Consider the following 27,895-nt stretch of genomic DNA (forward strand, 5'->3'; position numbering starts at 1 on the left):
CACGGCTTGTTCTCTGATTTATACCCCTGGTCCTGATGTCTATTATTGCCCCCAGGTCCCCTGGCTGCCGACGGATACCACCGAGTACCGCGGTTACCGCTGCCTTATTGTGGTAAGACTCTATCCCTCGTTTTAGCTTTCACCGCCGAGCCTTTATCCGCTGGTCCCTCCACCTAATTTGCCTACCTCCCTTATCCTTTAGGGCGGTCACTGAATATCCTTCCTCTACCCTCTGAGGGAACTCGGTAAGCATCACCATCGGAACTCACACGGTCCTGCCGCCTGCACTGTTTTTTAACGCATTGTCACCTCACACGACCTGTTTACAATTCCCTTTGCCGTGCCTGCCGCAATCTGCTCCTGGGCACGCGACCTTGTGTTATCGCTCGAACTACACTAGCGTATAGCCACTCATTGCGGTATTTTGCAATTGTTCACAACGGGCTCTTCCACGATGTCCGCCTTCGTCTAGCACTCTCGCAATTCACCCCGTACTCACCTCCGCTCTAACTGAAGGATTGTTCCACTTTCTCTGCCACGTGTATGGAACTATTCGCACCCATGCACCAATGAGCATGACTTCACGCACTGCCAGCTCATAATAAACGGCAGGAGCGCAATCCTTACCAGGTTGTTCTTTCTACCACCTTCTACATCACTAAATTCTCCCGCACTTAACCAGTGTCGCGCCACACACTGGTCACCATAAGTCACCTATTCTTGTTACCTTAGTCCATGTAAATAAATGTATATATTTTCCCTTTTTCCCCCCTTTAGGCATTTAGAGGCTAAATCATTTAAGGCTTTCATTGAAATTGTCCTGATGATGGGCCCCGTGATTTACTAGGGGTCCGAAACGCCGTCGACTTTTTAAGCACCAAAACTGAAACGTGATTACTATGTGTTTTAAGGTGCTTTGTTGTGATACTCTGTACAATTGTATTTATGTCAGAGATACTTGCTTTGCCTTATAAAGCCCTTCTTTGCTTTCTACATCCACCCTTTGTACCCGTTCTGTAAGTGCTGGGCACAGGCTTGTGTTCCACACTGGCTGACTTGTGGAAGGTACTCTGTGTGATTTAACTACATGAAACTTGAGTAAAAACTCTGAAAGACCACTGTCCGGCTGGACATGTCTCGCTAAATATAGATTGACTCTGTCTATATTTTATTTGTTCTCAAATCTCCTGTATTCATGGGACTAATGTTGTTTGAAAAAAAGTATGTTCCCTGAGGTCCCTGCTGACTGAAATTGGGGCCCCTTGTTGCTGTAAAATTAGCAGTGTGTAGGACGCCCTTGAGGGGTACCACGTGGATTCTAGGAGGTGAGGTACCCTCCTGCAACTACCAGCACAAATTAGGCACTAGTTCGAATGTAGTAATATTGATGCCAGAGATAAATGCTCCAGATACCAATGTCACTTTCATACATTGCCAACTCTCTATTCAATACCTTTGCATCTTGTGGTATCTCTTAAATGTTCTCTCTTTTATTTACAGTTTATCGGTGGTCCAGTCATATTTTGTTTACTGGGCACGAATTGAATCTGCCATTGTTTTTGATCCAACAAAAAATAAAACTGCTCTTACTCATGAGGATGAAGTCAGCAAGATAATGGCCACACCTTTGTATATACCTTTCACAGTTAAAGGAAACATTTCAGCAGATAAAGGTATTAGTATAATATGCACCTTCCCCCTTGATATGCATTAATACTTGTGGTTCAGCAAATCCACCCTTTTGGCATCTTGCATTGAATAACAGATCTTAATTATTACCCAGTTCAGAAAGGCACAGGCAACCTTCCAAGAATTGAACCTGAAACCATAAAAATCAAACACAGACTCCAGGATTTGATGCATTAGTTCATTGAGCCACCAGACCCAGCATTGTCAGCAGGTCAAGTGGAGTCGGGGAGCCAGGTGGGTACCTGGGAGAGGACAGGTTAGATGAGCATTCAGTCCTAGAGACAGTTTCACACATTGGCTCCACTAGAGCTCCTGCAGGACACAAAACTTGCAAAAGTATCTCTGAACAGTTAAAAAGCTATGTTTGGAAAATATTTAAATATTGCATGTCAGATGGAGAATTCTTCCTTTTTGTATTTTATAACGAAATGTGTTTGGGCTCAGAATATGTTTAGTGTTCATTCACTGTTTTTTTTTCTATGTGTCTTTGTTCAAGTTTCTAACGGCCGAAATATCTCTATAGCTCAAAACATGAATTCCCGTTTGGACAATAAGGCTAAAACAGTGACTGGAGTGATTGGGCTGCAACCGGTTACACCTGCTTTTGATAGAAAAAACGTTACTGATGTCCAGACCAGAATAAAGAATACAACTAGACCATCTGAAGAATTTGTGAGACCACCAGTTGATTTATCCAAGCAGAGTGACCATAATCTGGAGCCGTCGCAGCAGCCTCAAGAGGTGGAACCCCCCACTCGAAGTCTTGGTTCCCAAGAAGACATACATTTAGTCAAGACAACTTATAGGTATGAACCTTTGTATACACACCGTATACTCTATTTATTCAAAGTATTTTTTTTCCAGGGTTAGACAATCTTAATGGGGGCAACTTGGAAAATTAAGATACCAAATAATCATTTACATAAATGTACTTCAGTAGTGCTGCTGCATTCGCAGACCTTTGTGCTTGTATTTCTTTAGTATGGCTCTAATAAGGGCCTCATGAACAGAGAATAGATGCCACACAATTGTTTGCAAATTGTGTGCCAACTTTTCCTAAATAATTTTTTGACTTTGTGAACCGACCTCCGCATTAATATGTTGTTCACAAAATTCAGAATCATAGTGGGTTGTAATTCAACCTACTTCATCAATATTAATCAGGTAAAGTCACAAATTGCGACCCACTACGATTGGCCACAATCACAGAGAGGATGACCTGCTGGGGTCAGTAGATGACCGTGTCTGTGATTGCATTTAAATACAGCAATAAAAAAATACAGGCCATTTTACTGAAAGAAAACAGCATGTGTTAAAAAAAAGAAAAGTTACACCAATTTTTTTTTTAATAGTAGTTAGTGGAACTATGGACAACTGACTACTCTTCAAAAAACACAAAGTGGAAGGAGTCCTATGAGGATCCCTTCTCATTTGCAAATGGGTTACCACCACCCTTGAGTTTGTGGTAAAATATGAATGGTTCGCCACCGGATTTTTGTTGCAAAGGATTAATACATACCATAAGGAATCAGTATTTGTAAGGGACACCCTAAGCACACCCTTTCCAAATACTGATTCCATATTCTTTCCAAAACCCATTTAACGATTTGGAAAACCTTTTCTGAATTGTTTCCACTTAAAAAAGTGTTTTAGCAGTTAAAAACCCTCAGATGTACAGATCCCGAGAGTTTGCAACTGTTAAAACACTTTGAGCATGAGACCACTAGATCTTGTGATAAATCTCATGAACACAATCCCCATACCCTACATTCTCTAATATTTTGCGCACCGGTTACCACCAAATTTTGTAACAACAATGACTTCTTTGTGCTATTTCCTGACTACCTGATCAAATGCGGACAAAAGGTTCAAAGATAGCCACCAGTCTAGGCTACATTCTAAACATTACCACTCTCTCAGTTTACCTTCTACTTGCCAAAGCTAGTATCCAGTTCAAGGTTATCATGCCTGCATTTAAATACCTCACTAACTCTGCCCCTGCCTATCTGTGAAAAACGTTTTCTCCCCACATTCCTTGTAGAACCCTCTACTCTCATGGTCTCCACCCTCAAAATACCCTACCACCTTTCACATCAGCCAAGATGACAGACAATTTACGATTCAAACTGCCAGGCTGTGGATTGCTCTGCATACTAGAACCCAATCCCCCTTTATGGGTTTCTCAAAGCTAAGAAAACATTCGTCTTTGCTTGGTGCACTTCACTCCTTTCAGTCACCCCTTTGTTCTATGACTGTTGACCTGTATTTGACTAAGAATACGATTTCCCTGTGCACAGGGCTCACCAGAGAGGTACCAATGGATGAAATGATTTTGATTGTTTAATGCTCTTCAGAAATTAATTTCATTTAAACTACATAAAATAAAATAATATCAGGGTAGATTATTGTTGTTGGAAGCAGTGGTTCCATCATACCACTACATTTACATGAAGCAGCACAGGAGGAATTTGAACTTTTAGGGGCTGATTTGCAAAACGTTTTATCTACCTAAGTTCATCATAGATGCTTTAAAAGTTGGACCTATGGTTGGGAATTTACAAAGTCTGGAACACAGAATTCTGATTTGCAGATTCAACTTAGTTTTGGGAAAAATCAAGTAGAGCTGTGGGTTTTGCACAGTTGTATGGTTAGAAGTGGGAACACAGGTAAAAGGTAAGGGTTTGGTCATACAAAATGCTTGACACTGTCCCACATTCGTAGATGGGTTGATAGTGACAAACAATATTCGTCCTTGCCTGCTCCAGTCCTGGAAACACAAGCTTTGTAAATTTACACTTACAAAAGATGCTTGTAAGTGTGGTTCCTGGATGGGAAGGGTATACATCACACCAGTATTTCTGGGACTGGAGGTAAATGGGTTTCTACTCTTGCAAGAATGTGTGTGAGATGTAGAGCAAAAAGAATACGGTAAAATGAGATAGTGCATATATCAGGGACATTTATTACTGAAGGTTTCCCTCCGAACAGACAGCTGCTGTATTAACTCTGGGGCAGGTTGATTTACGCGGGGAAATCTACAATTTGGATTATTTGTCACACATATTCCTGAGGGTTTCTGTGAATCTCTCAAAAGGCAGAATACTTTGCGCATACTATGAGAAAACTTCAAACCCTTGCATCGTTTGAAAAACTCTTCATGAATCGGCCTCTAAACCTTTTTACATCCCTTTACAAAAATACTGCATCCAGAATATTGACTGCCACTATATCAGCAAGCTAAGAATATATAGGTAAGCATAGAGTTGCTTTTCTTTACTCCACCTTTACGTGCACAAACCCACACAGGCATATATAATTCAATGAAACGAAAAAAGGTTAAAGGGGCATTATAGTTAGGTGAAAATTTGAATTAAAACATAACTATGACTAGTGCTCTTAACTAACTATAACTCACATCCATGCCATATATAGTGTTTTCATCAATTATGTAATTTCAGGTGTTGCAGTAATGTTATCAGTGATGTCACAGACCATCTCATAAAAGATGTACTATGTGAAGTATTTAGCAGAATTCCTCAAATCCAATTTTAAAAAATAGAGCATACTGCTTTTTTTCCCTCAAGCAAATTTTGGTCCCACAGGGAACATGCTCCCGCAGGAGCCAGTGTTCCGATTGGCTGTCTGCAACATGAAGAAAAATATTGCAGTCAGATATTACAGGACTGGGGGACTAAGGAGCCGATTAGGATGGCGGAAAGGCCGCCACCCTCAACCGTGCGGTGGTGAGCCCTCTGCCATCTCACTGGCAATTAGCCCCGCCACATCACGATAGCAGGGGGAATCGTTCCGCAAGTGTGGTGGGCACAAAGACAACGCCACACTTCCACCATAGGCAATCGTCACGATTGCCTGGCGATGCGGACAAATGCATGTGAATGGTGGCGGTGCTTAGCAGGCACCACCAGCCAGATCACAATGCTAGCCTTAGCCAGCCTTTCCATGGTGGGGCAATCTCCATGGAAAGACTGGTGGGGATTGGTTTTGGGGGCCCGTGGTACCTCCCTGCATTTCCCTGCACTGCATGGCAGCCACCGTGTGGTGCCTGCCACGTAGTGCAGGGAAATGCACAGCATCACATTTTAACATTGCGTACGGTGCTGCAATCAGCCGCACCGTCTGCAATGTTAAATGCCCGTGATGCGGTCGCCATACTGGCGGGCGCATCCTGATTGCAGTGGTGGGACCACTGCATGACTGACAGGCTGCCCCAAACACCGCAATGATGGCGGGCTGACTCATGTCCGCCCATCACCGCAATGGGCCCCTGGGTTTAATTGTGAAAACTGATATAAGGAGGCAGGGTCCAGACCCAGCCGGAGGCCAAAATAATTTTTTTTAATCTGCAATTTTGCCCCGGGCTGTGATACTAATTAAAAGGGAGCCTTTAAAGGCCCTGGGGTGGCTCAGTGACTGTGTCTTGAGAACACAGTAGTGTCCCTGCCTGCACCAGTGCGGGCTAGGAAACATATGTTTGCTCCCATCTGGTAAAAGCATTTGTAGATCACCCATTAGACGGGAGTAAAGATGCAAGTCTGCTCCCGCCCGGTGGGAGATTTAAACATGCTTTAACTGGATGGGAGCAGACTTCTGTCCTGTTTGTGGGCAGGGAAACACAACACAAATTGCTCCTGCCTGGAGGAAGCAAGCAGAAAACAGCTGCTCCCTCTAGGGCGGGAACACTGCTGGCTCCCGCATCATGTGGAAAACTGGCTGGGGCCACAGTGGCCCTGGGAATTCCCCGGCGGCCATCAACATGGTGGTTGGTGGGTGCCCCTGGTGGGCACCAGGAGACTCACCTATAATGTAGAAATGCCTTAGGAAACTGGATCCCTGAGTCTAAAGAGGTTCAATGAAGGGGACCCAGTGCCCCCCTCACGTTTATAATAACATGCAGCCTCAGTGTATGGCGTCTAATGAGGCTTGGGGAGGGGGCCAACCCTATGCCACGCAACACAAAGGCATTGCTCGGCAGGTAACTTGGGGGGTTGGCCACAGGACCTGGTGGCAGGCCACAACCTCTGGCCAAACCCCTGCTGCACACAGCCAAAGGACATGCACAGTGAGGTTTTGGCTGACTGCAGGGAGTTAGAGGCAGGGCCTGGCTACAAGCCAAGCCCTGCAGCCAACCCACCACTGTGCATGGCCATGCACTCGCCATGCTTTTGCTAATTACCACATATATTATGTCACTCATGACATCTTCTATGACATCATTGATAATATTGCTGCAACATTTGCAATGAAATTATTGATGAGAAAACTGTGCATGGCGGGGGCGCAACTTATAGTTACCTTAGGGCACGAGTTATAGTTACTAGTAGTAACTAGAACTAGAACTGGTGAATTTCTGTGGTTTTTAGAACTTTACATATATATATATATATATATATATATATATATATATATATATATATATCCTGTTACACCCGTAACATCAATGGATTTCCTCCAAAACAACGGATCCGGACCACTGTATAGTGCCAAAATTAATCCTTTATTGTGTGCTTGGTGGCATGACGCGTTACAGCTCCCTACGGAGCCTTGATCACATAACATAGTTTGCCATTACTTTGACGTTTTTAAAGTGCTTAGTGCAAATTAGAAGTGGTCACATGTGCAAAGTACGCAACAGACATAGAGAAAATACTTTCCATTTTTGGGGGAAAAATGTCTTTACCACTTGTCATTAAAATCAAGGATACATACATAAATAAATATATACATAAATAATTATGAACTATATAAATTAACAGGCTGAATCCCGTAACATTCTAGTGTGCAATTTTTCATGCTTTTCATTGCATATGTAAACCTCCACTGGCGAATCCAAAGCTTGCACATGAAGTATGTTATCCTTTGATCTCTTTGCTACTGGTTCTATTGTTGCGTACCCTGTGCATGATATTTATGCATTTTTTGAAAAAAGTGCTTTATTGTGCTAAAAAGTGCTAGGTGATAAATCCCCCTAATTGTGACACCTGTGATTCCATCTGTGTAAAATCTTGGTCGCGCTTAGTTTCTTTTCTTTTCTTTTCATTTCCTAGCGGTAGGAGCATTGTTTCTTCGTATTTCATTTAGCTAAGTGTTTCTTATTGTGGGTGTCCTCTCTGTATGTCAGAATTAGACAGTCATATTCCTGAATATTTAGTAAATTACCTGTGGTTATGCTGTGCGAGAACTATTGAGATGGATCCTGATTATGATATATCTCCTCCCTATGTGTCCAGAGGGTTATGAAGTTCATGCTAGAGTCATATATATATATATAGCTGCCCTTCAAGGGAATAAGAGGCTTGGCTTTAACTTTAACTTCAAAGGTACCATTTCTCTTAGTGACCCCTGTAGAAAAGGTGCTTACTTTTTCTTTCTACATGGATGATACGGTGACACTCCTGACAATGAAGGTTGATCTGAATGCTAGCTGTGGCAATAAATGAAAATAAAACTAAGAATTTACTCCAATGTAATGTACCCCTATATAGTGTCTGAATCATTGCCCATCACAGATTATTCCTGTGGTCTTGAACCAGAGGTTTACATTTTATTGAAGGTTGTTATTGGAGGCTAACAAGTAAGCACTGTAAATGCATATGTTCTAGCTTAGCTTAACTATTGTACTGCGTCATATTCCAGTTTGCCTGAGGCTCTGATTTTCAAACATCAATTGTCTTCAGAATGTAGCCACACAAATCACACTTTGCCTAAAACAGCGCAAACATATAACACCAGGGGCCATATTCAAAAGGGTAGTCGCGAAATCACGCTAGCTCCAGGGCAGTGCATTCATGTGAAAGACAGAACAGCTGCTTTAAAGCCACCCCATTTTTCACAGTGCAGCCAGCAACCTGCCTGCACTTCTAGGGGATTAGAGATCCCCTTGCAGGCGAGTGTAGCCAATGACTGCACCCGCCTGCAAGGGGATGTCTGGAGGGTCCATGGGACCCCGTTTAACGCTGACAGAGGTCTGGAATCAGGTGGTGCACTGACAGTGCACCACCTCCTAGGCGCCTCCTGAGAGCTGCTTTGCTTCTGCGCCTGCGTCTGTAATACGGCGCTGAGGCAAAGGGATTCCCTCATTTGCATGGGGCACGCCCCTGTCCAAATGAGGGAATGCCCTCTGAAGATAGCACTGGGGATTTAAGTGCTCTAGCACTATCAGAATTACAGAAGGGACAGCACAAGCTTCTGTAATACCAAAATGCCCCAGGGAAGCTCAAAGCAGGTGCAAATGCCCGGTGCGCCCCCGGGCACTTGTATAATACGGCCCCAGCCGTGACCTCTCTGGATGAGTTGCCAGTATATGAAAGGATTAAACATTAATCACCTACTATGGATCATAAAGCCCTTTATAAATGGCGTTTTTTGTTTCTGGCTTCATTGTTTTCCAGATCTGCTCCAACCTGGACCCTGGCTTCTATCCTAGTTTCTTTAATTAAGTGAGCACGTTTGGTTTGTGGGTCTTTTTCAATTTTCAAGCCATCACATGACCACCTGTTTATCCTCAAGCTAAGCTGCAAATTTTAAAATTCTAGCATTAGCATAAGATTTTATAAGCTTATTCATTCAAAGTTCTCTGTTGCTAAGATGCCTTCAGGTGTGCGTACCCCTTATGTATAATTACATGAAAATAAATACAAGATACCCAAAATTCTCAACCACATGCATTCTGTCTTTCAATCCTGCCTCTGTCTCAACTTCTAACAACTGCAGGGCACGCAGAGCACTCATGCACACCACAATCCACAGCATCATTGCTTTCTGCATCATCAGTCACTGAGACAGGCACCCCCTGATAAAACACACTCCCTTACTTACAGCAACAAAGTGAAAACAGAACTCCAAACACAAGTTACAACACACATTCCCCCTTTCACAAAACAAAGAAATGTAAAGTACAATGGTGCTTAGTCTTCTGTATCAGTGGTTCTTATTCTTTTCACTTCTGAGGACCCCCAATTAATCATTATTCACACCCATTACTCATTATTAGATTCCGGGGACCCACACTGAATCATTGCTGGCAGCCAGAGACCCCACTGATTCATTATTGGAATCCAGGGACCCCAACCGAGTCATTACTGGAAGCCAAGGACTCGCATATAAGCAATTTCAATGATTTGAACTGCAAAATAATACACAAACATGCAGAAACAAGCATTAAAAAAAATGCACAAATTATAAAATATTTTATTTAATTCACAAATATACATATACAAAAGAAATTATTTTTATTTTAATGGGAAAGTTGGAGCTTTTCAACATTCAACTAAGGTCACTCATTGTCCATGCTTTATTTGATACCCTTGTGCTGCTCCTACAAATCAAGCTAAGGATACCACCTTTTTTTGGACTCCAATTTCAAATTCCTACACATATACAGACATTTTAACATTTTTAATTTTACATTTGCCATATTTATATAGACTTTACTAATCTGTTAACACTATTTAATTTTCTAAGCAGTCACAAACCCCATAAGTAGGCTTTTCAGACTCCCAGAAGTCCCTAGACCACAGGTTAAGAACCACTGTTCTATATCTGAAACACATCACAGAGAAAAATCTTGAACAACCTAATTGTTCTATCCCTTATCCACAACATTGATACTACGAATAGCACTCATACTAATTAAAAGGTATCTCCAAACCTCTCTATCTCAGACAGGGAAACTCATATCCCAGAAAATACCTATCACCTATAATACACAGTGGAGTCATAAAATCTATCGCACACAACTAATGACACGCCAAATCTTCAAGAAATACATAAGAGAGCCAGCGATGCCTCCCGCCATGCTTTGCTACGGTTGACATTGGTACACTAGAAGTGACTCATAAGGAGGGGAGTGCCTGGATATGTGGGAACTACATGATCCCTCAATGGTAAGGTGCCTCACTGAGGCCTCTAAAAAGTACTTTTTGGAAAATACTGATTCTGTAACTTCACACAACACTTTAGGGAAAGCATAAAAAAAGTAGCAAGGGGGTGTGCGAATGCAGTGACATCTGGAAAAAAGAGAGACAGGTTCAGGAAAATTAGAGAAATGAAAGAGGGGTAGATCCACATGGAGAGAAACCTAAAGGGGACAGCCAGTAATGTTAAAGAGGTAAGTATAGTGGTGAACCTTGAGGAGTATAAGCATTTAACAAACACTGAAGGTAGAACACACTTTTTAAATTTACAGAAGTGCCTCTACAATGTAAGCAGTACAGCAGGGATGCTTGTGTTCTGGTTGGAAAGGAAAGATTTAGTGCACCAATATAATATATAGAAGGGATTATGAGTGACATTGGATATGTAATCTGCTGCTCTGCAGACATGACAGAGGTCTTTGCTCACATTTTCAGTTCTCTTACAGCTGCAGATGTACCCAGATAGATAAAAGCATCAATAATGTTGTTAAAGATCTAACCATATTGAGACTAAGGTAACCATACTGGGAGCATTTAAGACATCATAGCCACATTGTTTGACTTACAATCGGGGATAGCACCAGGTCCAAATAAACTTCCATCTAAACTGTTGAAGAAAATTTATGAGGTTGTGATCCTACAGAGAACAGAAACATTTCGGACCATGGTAAAAGAAGATATTATGTTGGGGAGCCTTTGAGTGGTCCCTATAATTCTAACTTATAAAAAGGGCAAACCCAGAGAAAGATGCAAGTCTTATTGGCCAATCTCACTGCTTAGTGTGAAAATCAAAATACTTGTGAAGGTTCTTGCTGTGTCAACCACACAAAAGGTGGTGTGAGGTATTCTTGAAATGTGCCTAACCACTGGCAGTTGCTCAGATACCATCCCAACCTATCAATCGTTTGACCACTATGCCACCTCAGTTTGGACCAACCATATGCAAATCAGTCGTAACTCTACTCCAATAGGAACAGTTCAGTCCAAACTGCCAGGCCAAGTCTCCCTGAAACAGAACACAAGCAACCCAAGAACAGTTTTGCCCTGATTATGGCTCATCAGTCAGGTGTTGCTTGGTTCCAGTTTCTGAAGGATGGTTTTGTGTAGAATACAAGGCACTGTGGGAATCCTTGCGAATTATCGCCAAAACATGGGCATTTGGGTGTATGGGGGGTTTTGGTGATTCCGAGGCATCACAAAATATGTTAATTTGGCTTTGGTGATTGCAAAGCAGGACTCAGACTTGGGGCCATTGAGTGATACCTACACAAGAGTAATGGAGCAAGAATCTAGACTGGTTTGTGGAAGTGGAGAAGGTGATGTACCGTAGTTGGAACTAGCCGGTTAAATTTGATAACAGATGAAGTGCATCGAGACAGCACTCTGGTATTATGTGAACAATTGCAGTGCTTTACTGTCTTGATGAACTGCTGGTATAACCTTGGGAATTGTTTAAGGACTGGGTGCAAAAAAAGATGTATAAGTAAACTTTGTGAGATTATGCTACACTGTCACAGATGTATTATGATATTGCCATGTGAACACTGTTGTTACCCATAGTTTAAAAGCTGAATTTATGTAATCTAAAGATAAAAAACAATAAACACTACTTTAAAAATGTAATCCATAAGAGCTTTACACAGATCACTCTAATGAACCTTTTGCAGCTTACGCAATTTAAAGGAAAAATGCATCTACAGAAAGACATTTCGGCTCACGAAATGTCGGATCAGCTCAGCTGTTCCAAATCTGGACTTTACATCCAGCCTGAAGCAGATGCAAGATTTTTTAAATTATACTAATTTATTTTAGTCTTGTCTATGTTATTGACTCTTTTATTGTGGTACTTGAACACACATCCATTTCCAGTAAAACATAGAGCTTATACATCTAGAGTCTCCGCCATAAAGTTTGCTCAAGCAGTAGGTTCTCAAGTGTTAAGAACTGAAGAATTTGAGTAAGGCTGTACACTTAGGTTGAACTTGTTGAATCCAGAGACATCCTCTCAGCAGTTTATATCTTGTCGTGCAAAGCAGGAAATGGTTCTGGGAGGGTAGCAATAGGTGACTTGTTAGGTGGTACAGAAGCAGCAATTGATTCAGACTGGTGCTTAGTTGCACCAGTATTGGAGTGGTGTGGCTCACTGGTTAGAGGCGACAGACCCGGAAGCAGAGAACGGCCCGGGACCAGGGTTCAATTCCCGACGCAGCAGGGTTGTGGACCAGGGTCAGCGGACTCGATAATTCTCGCCTCGGTGCCTACTCTAACCAGGGATCACACTCGGCAACTCTGGGCATTAGCTTGCCTCATCTCTACAACGGCCCCCCACATTCGCCGGGGATGCCTGGTTTCACCTTGGAGATACCCAGTAGGGACCATCTCACAGGGATAGCCAGCACGGGTTCCCCAGCGGTCTACAGCGCCACAACGCCTCAGGGCAGCAGTGCGCTTTACAAGACACATACATTACATTACATTACATTACTATTTAGAACTCTGGGCACAAGATAGAATATTTCTATTTTGACCCTATGCATGACTGGTAGCCAATAGAAAGATCTAGGCTAGGATCTTCATTAAAATGTCTACATTTGTCAATGTCATTGACTGCTAGGATCCACAGCGATGTAGATCTATATATCATTTCAGGAAGGCTAGCAATTTCCCTCCCTTAAAAGAAGGGGGAGGAGACCACAAGAAAATATAATACTGAAAACAGCTTTTATTTGAGGAGCCAGCAATCCCTTAAACATTGTATATATCTCTTCAGGGATTCCATCTTCTCCTGTAGCTTTAGTTGTGGGCAAGTTTCCAGTTGTTTCATTTATTTCTTGTAATGAAAGGGGCTGATGAATGTAAGATTGCTCTTCAGGGGAGAGTTGATCAAAAAGAAGCCTCCTTAAAAATGTATCTATATCTTGATCCTAATTTAAAGGAAAACTGATTTCAAGCAGAGCTAGCACAATTCTTGCTGAGTCACATTTTAAGCTGCCTATCCCTTATACTTGATATTCTTAATATGATGTGCTCTAATTTTCCATGTCAGAAATTGATCTATTTCATTCATTTTATAAAAGGTGGTTTGATAGATCATTTGGTGATAAATCATTGTCTTCTTATTTCTGACCCCTTTAATCTCCTTACTTAATTTATTCCTTTTTGCAATATTTTTTGGGGTAGTGGATTATGTGTTGTTCCACTTAATTTTCCCCAGCTTCCTTTCTTTTTTTATTTAGATCAGTCTTATCCCTCTACTGAATCCCTGTCCCTGATATCATTACTCCTTCTCCGAAGATAGGCTTGGAATTCTTCACAAACCATAACCACTGTAGCAGAACAATGATTATTTTAAAACTAACACTGAATTAGAGCCCAACATGCCTCTTGCATTTCTACCTCCTACAGGATAGACGTCTACTCACCTGCCTGTTCTAAAAGCTCCAATATCAGCGTTCTCCAATAAGAAAGTGATAAAAAGTAGAACATATTCAGAGCTATCCAGTAAGATATGGTCAGTCGCCTGACACCTAATCAATGAGGTTATGAAAAAAAGGCAATTTGTGCCTGCCATTCTAATTTCTATTTATTGTTTCCCTCATTTTAACTCCAATAAGTCCTAGATGTAGCTTCATAATTTCTTATCAAATTTCCAATTATGCATTTTAGAGACATGTCAGTCTTAGGGTGGTTTTACCCCAAACTGTTAAGCCTCACTCTTCCATATTTTTCTAATCTCGTTTTTGTTGGCTTATGACTCTGTGCACATTGCCACTGCTAACCAGTGCTAAAATGTGTGTCAGCACTCCTTAAAACATGGCAACATTGGCTTGTTCCCAATTTGCATATTTAATTTTCGTTTAAGACCCTAGTAAAGTAGTACTACATGAACCCAGAGCCTGTAAAATAAATGCTACTAGTGGGCCTGAAACGATTCAGAAAAGGGGGTGGTGATGAACAGAGTGTCTGAATTAAGCAGACCACTCTTACCCAGTCCAAAGATCAGGGCTTGATCCATCACCGTTTTTTAGCTCACTGCACCATCCCAGCTCAGAACCTGGCTACATGCAAATTAGTCTGTTCCTGTCCCAGTGCATGATGGGAACAGGGCAAACCAAACTACCAAGCCAATTCTTATACTGGGAAGGAAACAAGCTTCCGGGGACCCTTTTCTGGCATTTCAGCCGTCGTCGGCCCGGCTTGCTTGAATCCTGATGGTGCAGTGAGCAAGGGACTCATGTCTGAGTATACCCTGCCACACCTATAGTGGCCAAAAACGATTCAGAAAAGGGGGTGGTGATGAACAGAGTGTCTGAATTAAGCAGACCACTCTTACCCAGTCCAAAGATCAGGGCTTGATCCATCACCATTTTTAGCTCACTGCACCATCCCAGCTCAGAACCTGGTTACATGAAAATTAGTCTGTTCCTGTCCCAGTGCATGATGGGAACAGGGCAAACCAAACTACCAAGCCAATTCTTATACTGGGAAGGAAACAAGCTTCCGGGGACCGGTTTCTGGCATTTCAGCCGTCGTCGGCCCGGCTTGCTTGAATCCTGATGGTGCAGTGAGCAAGGGACTCATGTCTGAGTATACCCTGCCACACCTATAGTGGCCAAAAATGATTCAGAAAAGGGGGTGGTGATGAACAGAGTGTCTGAATTAAGCAGACCACTCTTACCCAGTCCAAAGATCAGAGCTTGATCCATCACCGGTTTTTAGCTCACTGCACCATCCCAGCTCAGAACCTGGCTACATGCAAATTAGTCTGTTCCTGTCCTAGTGCATGATGGGAACAGGGCAAACCAAACTACCAAGCCAATTCTTATACTGGGAAGGAAACAAGCTTCCGGGGACCGGTTTCTGGCATTTCAGCCGTCGTCGGCCCGGCTTGCTTGAATCCTGATGGTGCAGTGAGCAAGGGACTCATGTCTGAGTATACCCTGCCACACCTATAGTGGCCAAAAACGATTCAGAAAAGGGGGTGGTGATGAACAGAGTGTCTGAATTAAGCAGACCACTCTTACCCAGTCCAAAGATCAGGGCTTGATCCATCACCGTTTTTTAGCTCACTGCACCATCCCAGCTCAGAACCTGGCTACATGCAAATTAGTCTGTTCCTGTCCCAGTGCATGATGGGAACAGGGCAAACCAAACTACCAAGCCAATTCTTATACTGGGAAGGAAACAAGCTTCCGGGAACCGGTAAAGGCATTTCAGCAGTCGTCGGCCCGGCTTGCTTGAATCCTGATGGTGCAGTGAGCAAGGGAATCCTGATAGTGCCACCCACTTAAGTAGCCCTTAACACATGTGTCAGGTCTGCCATTGCAACCTATGTGAGCAAAATAAACCTCTTTCCAGACTTAAACCTGCCTCTTTAATATATATATGTCACCCCTAGGGTTTCCCCTAAATAGCCCACAGGGAAGGGTGCCATGTATATACAAAGTAGGAAATGCATTTTTAAGTTTTACATGTCCTGCTAGTGAAAAACTCTTAAATTTGTTTTTCACTATTGCAAGGTCTGCTTCTCCCTTTGGATATTATTGGAGTTACCTTGTTACATTTAATAAGCTATAACTTCCAAATGAGAACAGGTAAACAGCTCATGTTTGGTGTCTTTGGAATTGTAATGAAAAATCCTCTTTTATAGTAAAGTCAGATTTTAAATTACAATTTTTAAAATGCCACTTTTAGAAATTTGCCATTTTCTTGCCTTAGCCATTTAGTGCTTGCAGCCTGTCTCTGGGTCACATGACTGGGTGTAGTTGATAGTTGGCCTTTCTGTATTATTCCTAGATAGCCACTGGCAATAGAGAGCAAACATGCGCTTGGAAGGGCGATCACTAGCAGAAGGGGAGGGTGGAGCTGAGCACAGTCCGATTTACACTTGAATAGGCTGGGTGCTGCCTTCACACAAAGAATTGCATCCCTGTAGTTGGTCAGGAGCCAGGGCAGAGGAGGCAGGAAACCTGTGCCTTTCAAAGGGAAACCTCTATAAGCTTCTCCCTCTTCAAAAGTATAAATATTGGATCTTAGACACTACCTCTGCAGTACAGTTCTGGACCTTTCCACTCTACCTGACTGCTGCCCTAAAGGACTTATTCCTGCTGACCTGTTGCATGTTGACCTCTTGCCTGGTGGAGCCCCTGCAACTTGTACCCAGGACCACCAGAGTGACGCCAAGGGTTAGTCTCTTGTAACCAGTACCTTGATTCTGCAATTATGAGTCCACCCTGCCAAGTGGTGCAACTCCAATCCTAGACCCTTGGAAGTGGGCCTGAAGGTACTCTGCCAGCCCACCTGTGGATCCAGCAGAACTGAAACATCTCCTCTGTTGCACGGCGCAACCCAGAGTAGAACCGACTCATTGCATCTGTTGAATGGGCTTTCCCCAAAGTCAGGACTATGCATCGCAAGCCTCACAGCTCTTCAGAACCACCACATCTCCTCAGCATCCTCGACCCCAGCTTTGTATCGCAAGCCCTCTTCAATGGAATCCTGGATGACGATGATGCAGGACCTCACATCAAAGCCTTGTAGCTCCTTGAAACCGAGGCTTCACCTTGGCTGCGCAATGCATCTTCGATGCTAGACTTTGCATCACAAACCCTTCCAGGTTTTAAGGAACTCTTGTTCAGCGGGCCTAACTGGGTCTATATAGCTGGCCGTGCTCCACCACGGTTCCTGTTTGAGTAGGGTTTCACCCTCCCAACCAGTAACTCAATTTCCTACATGTTATGTATGTAATCAGCTATCTGAGAATTTTGATTTGAAAATTATCATCGATTGTGTTAAGTGTTTCTTACCAGAAGGTTTGCAGTCTCGAACAGCTCCATAGTAAATGTGTTAGTGTACCCTCTGATTCGCAACCACTCAAACATATGTTTGAGTTTCTAGAGGTCCATTATTTCGTTTTACTGATGTGCAATACCAGTTACTCATTAGGATTACTGCTGTCTCTTTTAAAGTTGTGACTTGAGATATCTTTTGTGCCCTGGTTTGCATTTGTACCCATTTATCTTGTGAATTCCTGTGTGTCCAGTCAATAGTTGGAATAAACGAGAGGGGGTGAGGTGGTTAAGTCCCTCCTTGCAGCCACAGCATCCCATGTAGCAGGTGTAGATCTGGTGACCGATGAGGAGTAGGGCTCCCACTATCTACGTCTTTTTTCCAACCACTGCACTCTCCATGTGTGGGTTATTTATATTTCCTGGTTCACAAAACATCATTGCTTTTCTGACTCCCTACCCCCCTTACCTACCAAGTAGTGTAGTTGAGAAGCTTAGTAGTATTTTGTTATGCCTGGAGCCCTCAGCACCCCTTGTGCATCTATGCATTAATTGCCTGGCAATTCTGGTTACTTCCACCCAAATGAATTCCCCAATTGCTCTTTGTAGTTTCTTTAAGATCAAAGGGAACAATGACAGTGGGATAGAGTGCATTAGACAAAGTATTCTAGGTAACATAATATTTAATTGCACCAATGCGACCCAAGCCAATACTAAACTTTAGTGTACCGTATCTGTCCCTATGTATATCCTTTAAATGTGGGGTATAATTACCTAAGAAAGGTTGTTACTTTGATGCCCAGATAATCTGTTGTGTTTTGCCCATTTAACTGAGGACTGGGGTTCCAACTCCTCCACCCCTGAGACATCAACAGGTTTAAGTCTTAAAATATGGATATAAAGACCTTGAAACCATATATTTGGCTATAATCATTCAGTCTTCATCACTGCAGATAGTGACTGCATTGTGTCTGAGATAGGCATTAAAATGACATCTGCATACATGGTATTTTTTGTAAGTGTCCCACCCGATGGTCACCCCTTTAATCTGCTAGCTGATCCTGATTCTATCCGTGAAGACATCTATTGTGAGAGAAAAAAGTTGGGGGTTGAAAGAAGGCAACCGTACCTGATACCACACATGATAATAAAGGCAAGGGAGATGGTTCTGTGAACCCCCACTTTTGTGTTTGATGTTTTATACCTGTGCAACACCTAGGAGCTGAGCTTGAGTCCAAATCAAAATGTATCTAGAGTGCGGCTCAGAAAATTAAAGTTGACACAGTCAAATCTCTTTTTCGATGATGTTTCAGATATTTTGTGTTGTTTCCACAGGCCATTCCCGGGATGAATCTAGATCAGTCTGGATATCATATGCCCAGAAGCAGTGGCTTAATCCTGCTGTTATTACTTGTGTGGACCTGTGTGGCTCTAAGAGCTTGTGAAATCCTTCCCTGATTTCATACTCACTGTACCCCTCACTTGTAACATGAAGCTGATGACTATGCCCTGTTCACCTATTGTATTAAACAACCTCACCAGAATTGAGGTAAACAATACAAAAGGGGGACATTCTCAAGAACGTGTGATAATTATCGCAAAATTAGCATAATGCAACTCTTCACATTGCAGTCTATCACGGGAAAATGACGCAGTGTTAACATTGTATTCTCAACACGGCGGTACCATGCGATAGTCTCACGATAACGCATCAAATGACCGCATTAAAATGAACCCAACGCTGAAAAAAAGAGAAACAAAAATCAGCGATAACCAGCGACAGGCCTGCAATTCACACGCGTCATGCTGGAAAATGCACCTCAAAAGCAGAACAAAAAAAAGGGGGGGAAAATTAAACTGCGTAGCACCATGGATGCACCCAGACCGTGTGCAGATGCCAACACAAACCCCACAAGCCACACAGACCACCAGCAAGGAACCTCGGGGTCAGGGAAGGCCAAGGAGAAGAGGAAGACGGGGGACAGTCCACAGGACAACCGTATATTCGTCACGGAGGTTATAGATCACTAAATATAAAATATAGTGGCTATTTGTTAAAACCACTTACATTGCACGCTTTTTACACTAGGAACAGAAAGGTGTTTATTAAAGTCTGTCTGCCTTTCTTTTACCTAATTTTATCTGTTCACATTCACAGTTCACATCCTTTCACTTCACATATGCACTGCTCCTAAGTTGTCCTTCCTGACCCTGATACAAAAGAACAAGAAAAAGGTTTTCATCTCATTCATCACTATGGGCTTTAAACCTACCTTCCCGGTGTGAAGGAAACCCAAATGATGAACAGGGCGCCCAGGATCGGCAGCTGATGGGTATTTTTTCCACACAGGAAAGATGCTCAATTTTTTGACTTAGATCTTGCCTACCTGTGCAGACACTTACTTAAGCTAATTGTTCAATAGACCCACTACTATTTTCTGTTGTTATATAGATCACTAACAACAACTGTTTGTCACCTCCACTGTGTCATTGGCAACACAAACGGAAACAGGCCAGTCCACTGTGAACAATGTGAATGCAGTCGGAGTGTCGAGGAGGTCAATGGAGGAGGCCAAGAGGCGCTGGCATGATGTGAAAAGCCAAACCAAGCAGAAACCCGCTGCTAACAGGAAGTCAGCCACGGCGACTGGAGATGGGAGTCCTGCACCACAGGAGAAGCTGGGGGAAATGGTGGCCACAGTCATCAGTGTGGAGATGGTGCAAGGAGTTGAGAGTCCTGACACAGCTCTATATGACCTGATACAACATCAACAGGGTCAGTAACGACCAGGGACTGGGGGGACGGGGTGAGATGGGAACCATGGCACACATGCACAATCATGTGAAGCACACTGCACATCCACAAGGACCCTGGATCATGTCCCTGATCCGCTTGGCACACTGCAGCACACATACAAACACCATGTAGGCCCCTGTCCTCCATGTGCCCAAAGGGGTCCCACCCCACACATCGCCAATCTCACATCCAACACATGCAATGATATGAACTCTGCCATTGAGAAATCAAGACTCAGTTCCAAATGTGTGACCTACTGGACTGCAGTGTGGGCCGAAGGTAGTAGTCAGCAAGGGACCACAGACAGGTGTTGTTGAAATGCTATGCACAGAGCTGTTGGCACCACAACAAAGGGAGTACAGTGATATCAAACGTCCCATGAACATATGAACTCTGCCATCAGGATATCAAGACTCAGTTCCAAATGTGTGACCTACTTGACCGTAGTGTAGGCAGGAGTCAGCGGTGGAGTACGTCAACGAAAAAGGAGTACTTCGGCCCTGTGTCACGGAGGCCGTGATGGTCTGAGGAGGCTGCCAAGGTCACGGGCCTCAGGCATGGAGCTGACACTGGCACCTGGTGGGCCCTCTTTGACACAAGCCGGTGTCTGCAGGTGAGCCGTGAGGCCTGGGTGCACATGGCGGGCAAGACGGCTTAGGGGACCAGCGGCCCAGGGTGCAGAAGGTGCACAGGATAGCAGGCAACACCGCTCACAGCGATGGCATTGGCCTTGTGACGGGGTGAGAGGAGATGCCCCGGCAGACACGTTGGGCTTTCCAGAAGAGAACCACACCCAGAGCTACGTGCTTTTTATTCACACCCCTACGCTGGCCTGGCGTACGCTGGGCCAGCCCTCTCTGCTCACGCTTACAGGGGGGGGACTTAACACTGCTACATTTCCCCGATCTTCCCCACTGGCAGGGGTCACATGGTTGCGTCCACTGTCCACCACACTCCAAGCACCAGCAGTGTATGTCGACATGGAAATGTCTGTGGTCTGCAAACTGCAGTCTGTCCCGCACATCCACTCCACACTTGGCATTGTGTACATTCTCATTCATGGGTCACTTGCCTCCTTCGCACAATCCTGGTTCCCACCTCTCCCCACATTCTGCTATTGTGTGGCTGAGGTGCCATGCTGTTGATGACTCATGTACATGGCTAGCCCAGGTGACCAGAGTAAGTTGTGCTGTCATGTCTGTTGGGTGGGCATGTTTGCATGTTGTATGTGAGTTTGTAACAAGTCCATTACCAGAGTTGTGAGTTGCATGATTGTGAAGTTGGGGTGTGTGGTGTGTTCATTTGGTACTTACCAACAAGCAGAGCATTTCCGTAGGTGCCATCCTGGAAGCGCCGGTTGATGATGTGTGGGAATCCAGCTATGGCGTAGAAGCCTTGCTTGGTCTCCGGCTGTTCCTGCACAGTGTGGGGGAAGTGAAGGTACTGGGGTACCAAGCTGATGAGGGCATCCAAGACAGTTGTGATGAACTTTGATGGGCTGGCTGTGAGACTCCTCAGACTCTGGCAGTTGTTGGTTGGAAGGTACCAGAGGCCAACAGATGCAGCACAGCCAGCAGCTTTGTCTGAGGTTGGATGTTGCTTGTCCGCTGTGTTGGTACCGTCAGCCTGTGGGCAATGATGGTCAGGATGTGGAGGATGGTTCTCCTTTTGAGCCTGTAGTGGGCAATGACATCCTCTGGTGTTGAGTCTGTGAGGCTGGTGCGTTTCCTGAAGGTCCGCTGTCTTGGTCTGCGCTGCCTCTGTGGTAGTCCAGGGGGAGGGTCCAGGGGTGGGGGAGGGCCTGGGGGTGGTGGGTGTTGTTGCCCTCTTGGGGCTCCGGGCTGCATGATCAGTAGCTCCATGGCATCTGTTGTTCTTCAGGTGTGGCTCTGGCCTGGGCTCCCTTTTCTGGTGCAGGTTGTCGCCCAACTTTACACCAGGTAAGAGCAGCTGTTAAATTCCTGCTGCGAATGCGCCTTATCGCCAGTTTTGGGATCTTATCGCTGGTCATTGAGAATGTTGCAGAGTGGTGTTGTTGCGGCTTTTTGCACGGGAACGCCTACTCTGCATCTCATTAGCGATAGTTGCCGGTTTCATCTCTGGCAATGTTTTATGCGGCTGCTATCGCAGGTAAACTTGTGATTTCCGATGTTAGCCTCTTGTGAATGGGGCGATTAATTTATCTCCACTTTGGCTGCATAAAGTGCAGATAACCCGGCAATAAGCCCTTGAAAATATGCCCCAGTATGTCTTGTAGAACAGTGGTGAAAAACTATCAGGTCCTGGAACTTTGAGAATTCCCTTCTAGTCAAATTGAGTGTACTAGTTTCCTAGCCTGTCTTTAGTAAGGGGTAGCACATTGGATGTTTCTAGGAAACTCCCAATCTCCCTGTTGGGATGTGGGGGGTTTCACTTGGTATAATTTGCCAGTTTGATGGAGTTCCATGAGACTATGTGCACTAGGACACTTGTGGTTCCCAGCAGACTCAACAAGTAATTACGTAACTTGCTGGGAGGTGTTAAGGTGTGGTTATTAACAGTTAAGACGTAATGAGAGTGCAGTATGTGATGGTATGCTGAGGAATAAGGACGTACAATCCAGAGCTCCACGTGTGGGTTATTCCTCTGAATGCTTCTGGGGCGGGGGAGGATGAGGATGGGATCTCTTCCCTATAGAAATGAGTCTGCTCTCCCTGAGAATTTGCAATGCTACAGCAAATAGGTTATGCATGCCACATGCGCCCAAATGAATGAGAAGCAGTTCCACGTTGGCATGTGAGGAGTTGAAGCCCCGCCCCAGCCCATATACAGCCCTCGAAGAAGTTGAAGGACCTGCTGAGGAGCACATTTGAAAAGCCCCCCGGTACAACCTGGTACTGCCAAAAGCATAACACAGAGCCATCATCAATACAAAGCAAAATACTAAAGGCAGCCACAACCAGGCATGATGCAGAAAGCTAAAGTCAGTGATGAGCAAACACAAGAGATGAAGCCATTACGGACCGTCAAGATAGAAGATAGCGTTTTACGACCTCAGATCAGGTGTGACGACCCAGGTACAAGCACACAGCCATTGCTTGCAGAAGGTACCAGCCCAAAAGAACAGCTGCTGTTGTCTGAACAGCATATGCTGTCGACAGCAGTATAAAAGAGCCTGAAGTACGATGCAGCTGTATTTCTGAAACCACCACCGCGATTCAACACCACTAAGACGTTGAATATTGGTGCCAGATGGACTGCCTGGATCAAGAAGTTCGATGACTTTCTAGATGCCCTATAGGAGGTAGATGATAAGAAAAACATTAAATATTTAAAGAACTTTGCCGGTGACGAAGTGAAAGAAGTGCTGAAGAAAATCTCACAGCCTGATGCAATATCATACCATTAGGTCAAAGAAGCATTGGTAACCAAGTTCTATTCAATGCCAAATGCGGACTATGAAAGGTACATTGTCAATCAAGCGAGATAGCAAGCTGGTGAAATGATGGATGAGTTTGTTTAAAGACTTGATGTGCTTGTCAAACAATGCAAGTTTAGTGAATTTAATGATGAAGAAGCCACACATCTCTGAGTCATCGATGTCTGTCTTTCAGACACTTTCAGAAGACTCATGTTGAGAGTGACGCTCAGCTGAGAGAAAGTACTAATGGCTCCAGGAGCAGAGGAAGGAGCAGATGGACAAGCCGCTGATATGGAAGCTGGAACAGCAAAAAATGAATCAACGTTTATCATGAAAAGCAAGCACAAGTACAAGGTAGATGCATGCAAGTCGACGTCTCCAAAGAAGGAAAACTGTGTTTCCGATGTGGGTTTTTATTTCCCATGATAACAAATGTTCAGCCATAGGACAAATGTGCAAAGGTTGTGGTAAAGAAAACCATGCATACCAGTTTACAAAGCGAAAGAGAAACTAACTACATCACAGCGAGAAGAGAAAATGAACGCCAGAAGGTTCCAGAAGCATTCTCTGCATGCCCACAAAGACAAAAAGCAAAATCAGTTACGACAAATAGAAACCAGACAAAGTCTATCATCATCAAGTTCATCCTACAAAGGCTCGTTAACTTAATTATCGAGAGCCAATGTAGAAGATGGATGTGTGATAATGGCATCAACCAAGGAACAACAGGCACATGAAGGTTTGGTTACTTGCAAAGAAGAACAAAAGACAAAGGCCACATGAAACAACAGAATTCATTTGGACATTGCCCCAAGATTACAATAAATCTCAATGGATGTCCAATAACCTTTATGATAGTAAGTGGTACATTGATAAACATCATGCTGGTTGAAAAGTTCAAAAGCCTATCTCCTGTGCCACGCCTCAACCCATCAAGTACAAAAGTATGCACGTGGGCTGCTTCTAAAGTGTTGCAGAGTCAAGGATCATTAGTAGTGACAATGAGACACAGAACAGTATCAGTCCAAGCGCCAATTCACGTTCTTCAAGGCGCTTCGTCCAGTACATGCCTTCTCAGTTTTGCCACCACTGCTGACATGGGACTGACATCTCTCAATTACAACCTCCACACTCAATCTGAAGTTGTGAGTCAGTTTCTGTCATTATTTCATGACCTAGGCAAGCCCAAGAGAAGAAAGTGTGACTTTACATAAATGAGGATGTTTGCCCTTTTGCTCAGTGGCACCACAGAATCTCTTCCCACTTTCAAGAAGCTGTTGAGACAGAACTAGAAACGCTGCTGAAGCATTACATAATTGAGCACTCCACTGGTCCTACGCCATGGGTTTCGCCTATTGTGGTGGCGCCCAAAAAGGACAGTGGAGGTGCAATGTGCATCTGTGTTGATATGCACCAGGTCATCAAAGCAATCGAAAGAGAAAGACATCCTGGTCCACACATACTGTAATTGATTATGCAACTGAGCGGTACCAAAGTCTTCTCCCGTCTTGACCTGAACAAGGGATACCATCAACTCGACTTCGAAGAAATCTTTAGGTACATTACTAGGTTTTCAACTCATGTTGGGTTGTTCCAATACAAAAGGTTACGTTTTGGAGTGTCGTCAGCTGCAGAAAGATTTCAGAATGTTATACATTGAATAATTCAACCTGTTACAAATGCATTTAATTACAGTGATGACATACTGGTATTTGGGGAAATGAAAAAGAAGCATGTCAAGGCTCTTACGCAAGTGTGTCAGCTACTTGCAGATGTAGATCTCACTCTAAATGTAGCAAAGTGTGAGTTTCACCAGGCTGAACTCAAATTCTTTGGGCACATTTTCTCTCATGGAAGAATGACCCCTGACCCAGAAAATGTGCAAGCTCTGTCAACTACCTCCCCCTCACAAGATGTCACCATGCTACGATCCTTCTTAGGCCAGGCCAGTTATTGCTCAAGGTACATTAGTAATTTTACTACTGTGAGTGCCCCATTGAAAAACTTAACACATGAGGTGTCCCTTTCCAGTCTATGAGCTGATTATGACCCAGAATGTGGATTGTCTTTCCATTACAGAGACCTGGGATAGAGATGATTCTGGCCCTGATCTCGTTGCTGCTGTTCCTCCAGGCTATGCTATTTCCAGGTTGAATAGATCTCTGTGTAGAGGAGGAGGGCTGGCTATGATTTTTACTCCTCATTTTAATTGCACTTTAGAACAGACAGGTTTGGCATTATCTGGTATTTATGAGGTGGCCTATTTGAGAGTCGAAGTTAACTCTAACACCATCTTCGCTGGGCTTTTAATTAATTGTCCCTCACCCTAAATTCTTTGAGGTATGGAGTTCAGCACTGGAACCCTACATTGCTTGCCCCAAATGTTCTATTCTTGGGGATTTTAACTTCTATCTGGAGGACATTGGTTGTGTGAACTCCATTAGGCTTTTGTATTTTAATACAAACTTTAACTTCAGTAAACTCTCCTACCCATAGTGCAGGACACACTTTAGATGGGATCTTTGTCAACCATGGAGCCATAGCACTGGAAAATTCTCTCCCCCTCTACTGAACGGGCCACAGTGTGGTACCTTTTTCATTTAGTTTTCAAAATGCTAGCTGCCAGCCACAGAGCAATATTAACAAGTCTAGGAGGTAGAATAAGATCTGTGTTGAGAATTTAGATGCTGCTTTGTGCAAATCCCTAGAAAGGTACGACAGTTCCTTAAAATGCATGGCAGAGGACTTCCATATGTGGGTGGAGACTTCTGTGGAGCTACCTATTCTGCCTCCCTCTACGACAATGGCCAGATCAAGAGCCTCTGCGCCCTGGTTTTCAGAAGTGCTTAAAGTGCACAGACGCTATTATAGGAAGGAGGAACGGAGGTGGCAACTCTCTTCTTCCTCTGAAGACAAAGATAAGCACAAAGAACTAATGCTCAATTATGCATATGCTATCAGACTGGCTAAGTACTCCTATTTTACTACTAAAATCAGGGCAGCCACTAACACCATCAAAAACTTTTTAAAGTGATCAAAAATCTTTCCATTCCCACTGACCAGCAAGCCACCAAACATTCTCAGGATTTCTGTAACAAAGTGGGAGAGCACTTCCAGAATAAAGTTCTGATGATTGGTGCTTGTTTTAAGCATGAGGAAGATAGTCCCTCTTCAGATATTGACGATGAAGCTACTAACTGCTTCCCCACTCCCCCACTATGTCTGACTATCCCTCCGTTTCTTGTACCCAAGTGAGCATCTTCTTCTTAGGCTGAACTCAGGTTCTCCAGACAAACCTTGCCGTTCTCGTACCCTGCTGTTTGCTTCAGATCAGATCTCCTGTTTCCTTTAAAAAGTCTATGATTGTATTCTTTTAACAGGAATCTTCCCCCAATCCTGAAAGGAGTCGATTGTGGTATCCCTTAAAAAGAAGCCGACTGGAGACCCTGAAGACATGAATAATCTCGGTCCTATATCTCTCCTTCTTCACCATTTTAGATATTAGAAAAACATTTGAATCAAGAGTTGGTGACATTCACTCTGGATCTTCTGGATCCTTCGCAGAATGGACTTCAGAAGGGTCATACTACAGAATCTGCTTTGCTGGCTGCCACAGATACCATACGTCATCAGGTCGACCAGGGAAGTTCTGCCATTCTGGTGCTGCTGGACCTTTCAGAGGCATTTGATAAGGTGTGCTCCTCCCACCTGGTACAAAGATTGTGCTGGGTTGGGTTAAGGGACAATGCCCTGGCCCTGACAGAGTCCTTCCTCTCCAATAGATCTCACACTATGAGCTAGGACCCTTGCGGTTCTGGGCAGACTCAACAAGGAATTACGTAACTTGCTGGGAGGTGTTAAGTTGTGATCATTAATAGTTATGAAGTAATGAGAGTGCAGTATGTGATTGTATGTTGAGAAATAAAGACATACTATCCAGAGCTCTGTGTGTGGCATATTCCTTTGCATGCTCCCGGGTCTGAGGAGGATGCTACAGTTATGAACATAAATGCGTCTGCTATTTCTTTATTTAAATGCCGCAACCCTCCTTGTTCACCCATAATTTCTTCTTCTCTGCATTGGCAGCTCTTATTTTGTAAGATAGTATCTTCCTAGTATCTTGCCTTCTCTATTGCTTCCACTGTAGTACTTTTGTTAAGTTCTTTGCAGAACATATATTGCTCAATCATTATCGAGTGTAAACTTGCACTTTATGACTTTGAGCATCCTGACCATACGCGCATCTCCTCCAATTCCAGCAGTTTTGCTTTTAGTTGTTTCTTTGTGT

General features: G+C 43.7%; 1 protein-coding gene across 2 annotated transcripts in view; it reads left to right on the plus strand.

Moving 5' to 3' along the window:
- The window catches only part of REELD1 (reeler domain containing 1), a 189,194-nt gene that overhangs the window by 120,743 nt on the left and 40,556 nt on the right, over window positions 1-27,895 (plus strand). Inside the window, exons 4-5 of one of the 2 annotated variants that reach the window (XM_086963292.1) lie at window positions 1,501-1,673; window positions 2,186-2,495. In XM_086963292.1, the coding sequence (XP_086819418.1) occupies window positions 1,501-1,673; window positions 2,186-2,495 (483 nt within the window). The remainder of the gene's footprint in view (window positions 1-1,500; window positions 1,674-2,185; window positions 2,496-27,895) is intronic. The other variant, XM_086963293.1, reaches the window with a different exon arrangement.

This window comes from Lissotriton vulgaris, chromosome 3_1, assembly GCF_964263255.1.
Source record: "Lissotriton vulgaris chromosome 3_1, aLisVul1.2, whole genome shotgun sequence".
In the NCBI taxonomy this organism is placed as follows: Eukaryota; Metazoa; Chordata; class Amphibia; order Caudata; family Salamandridae; genus Lissotriton; species Lissotriton vulgaris.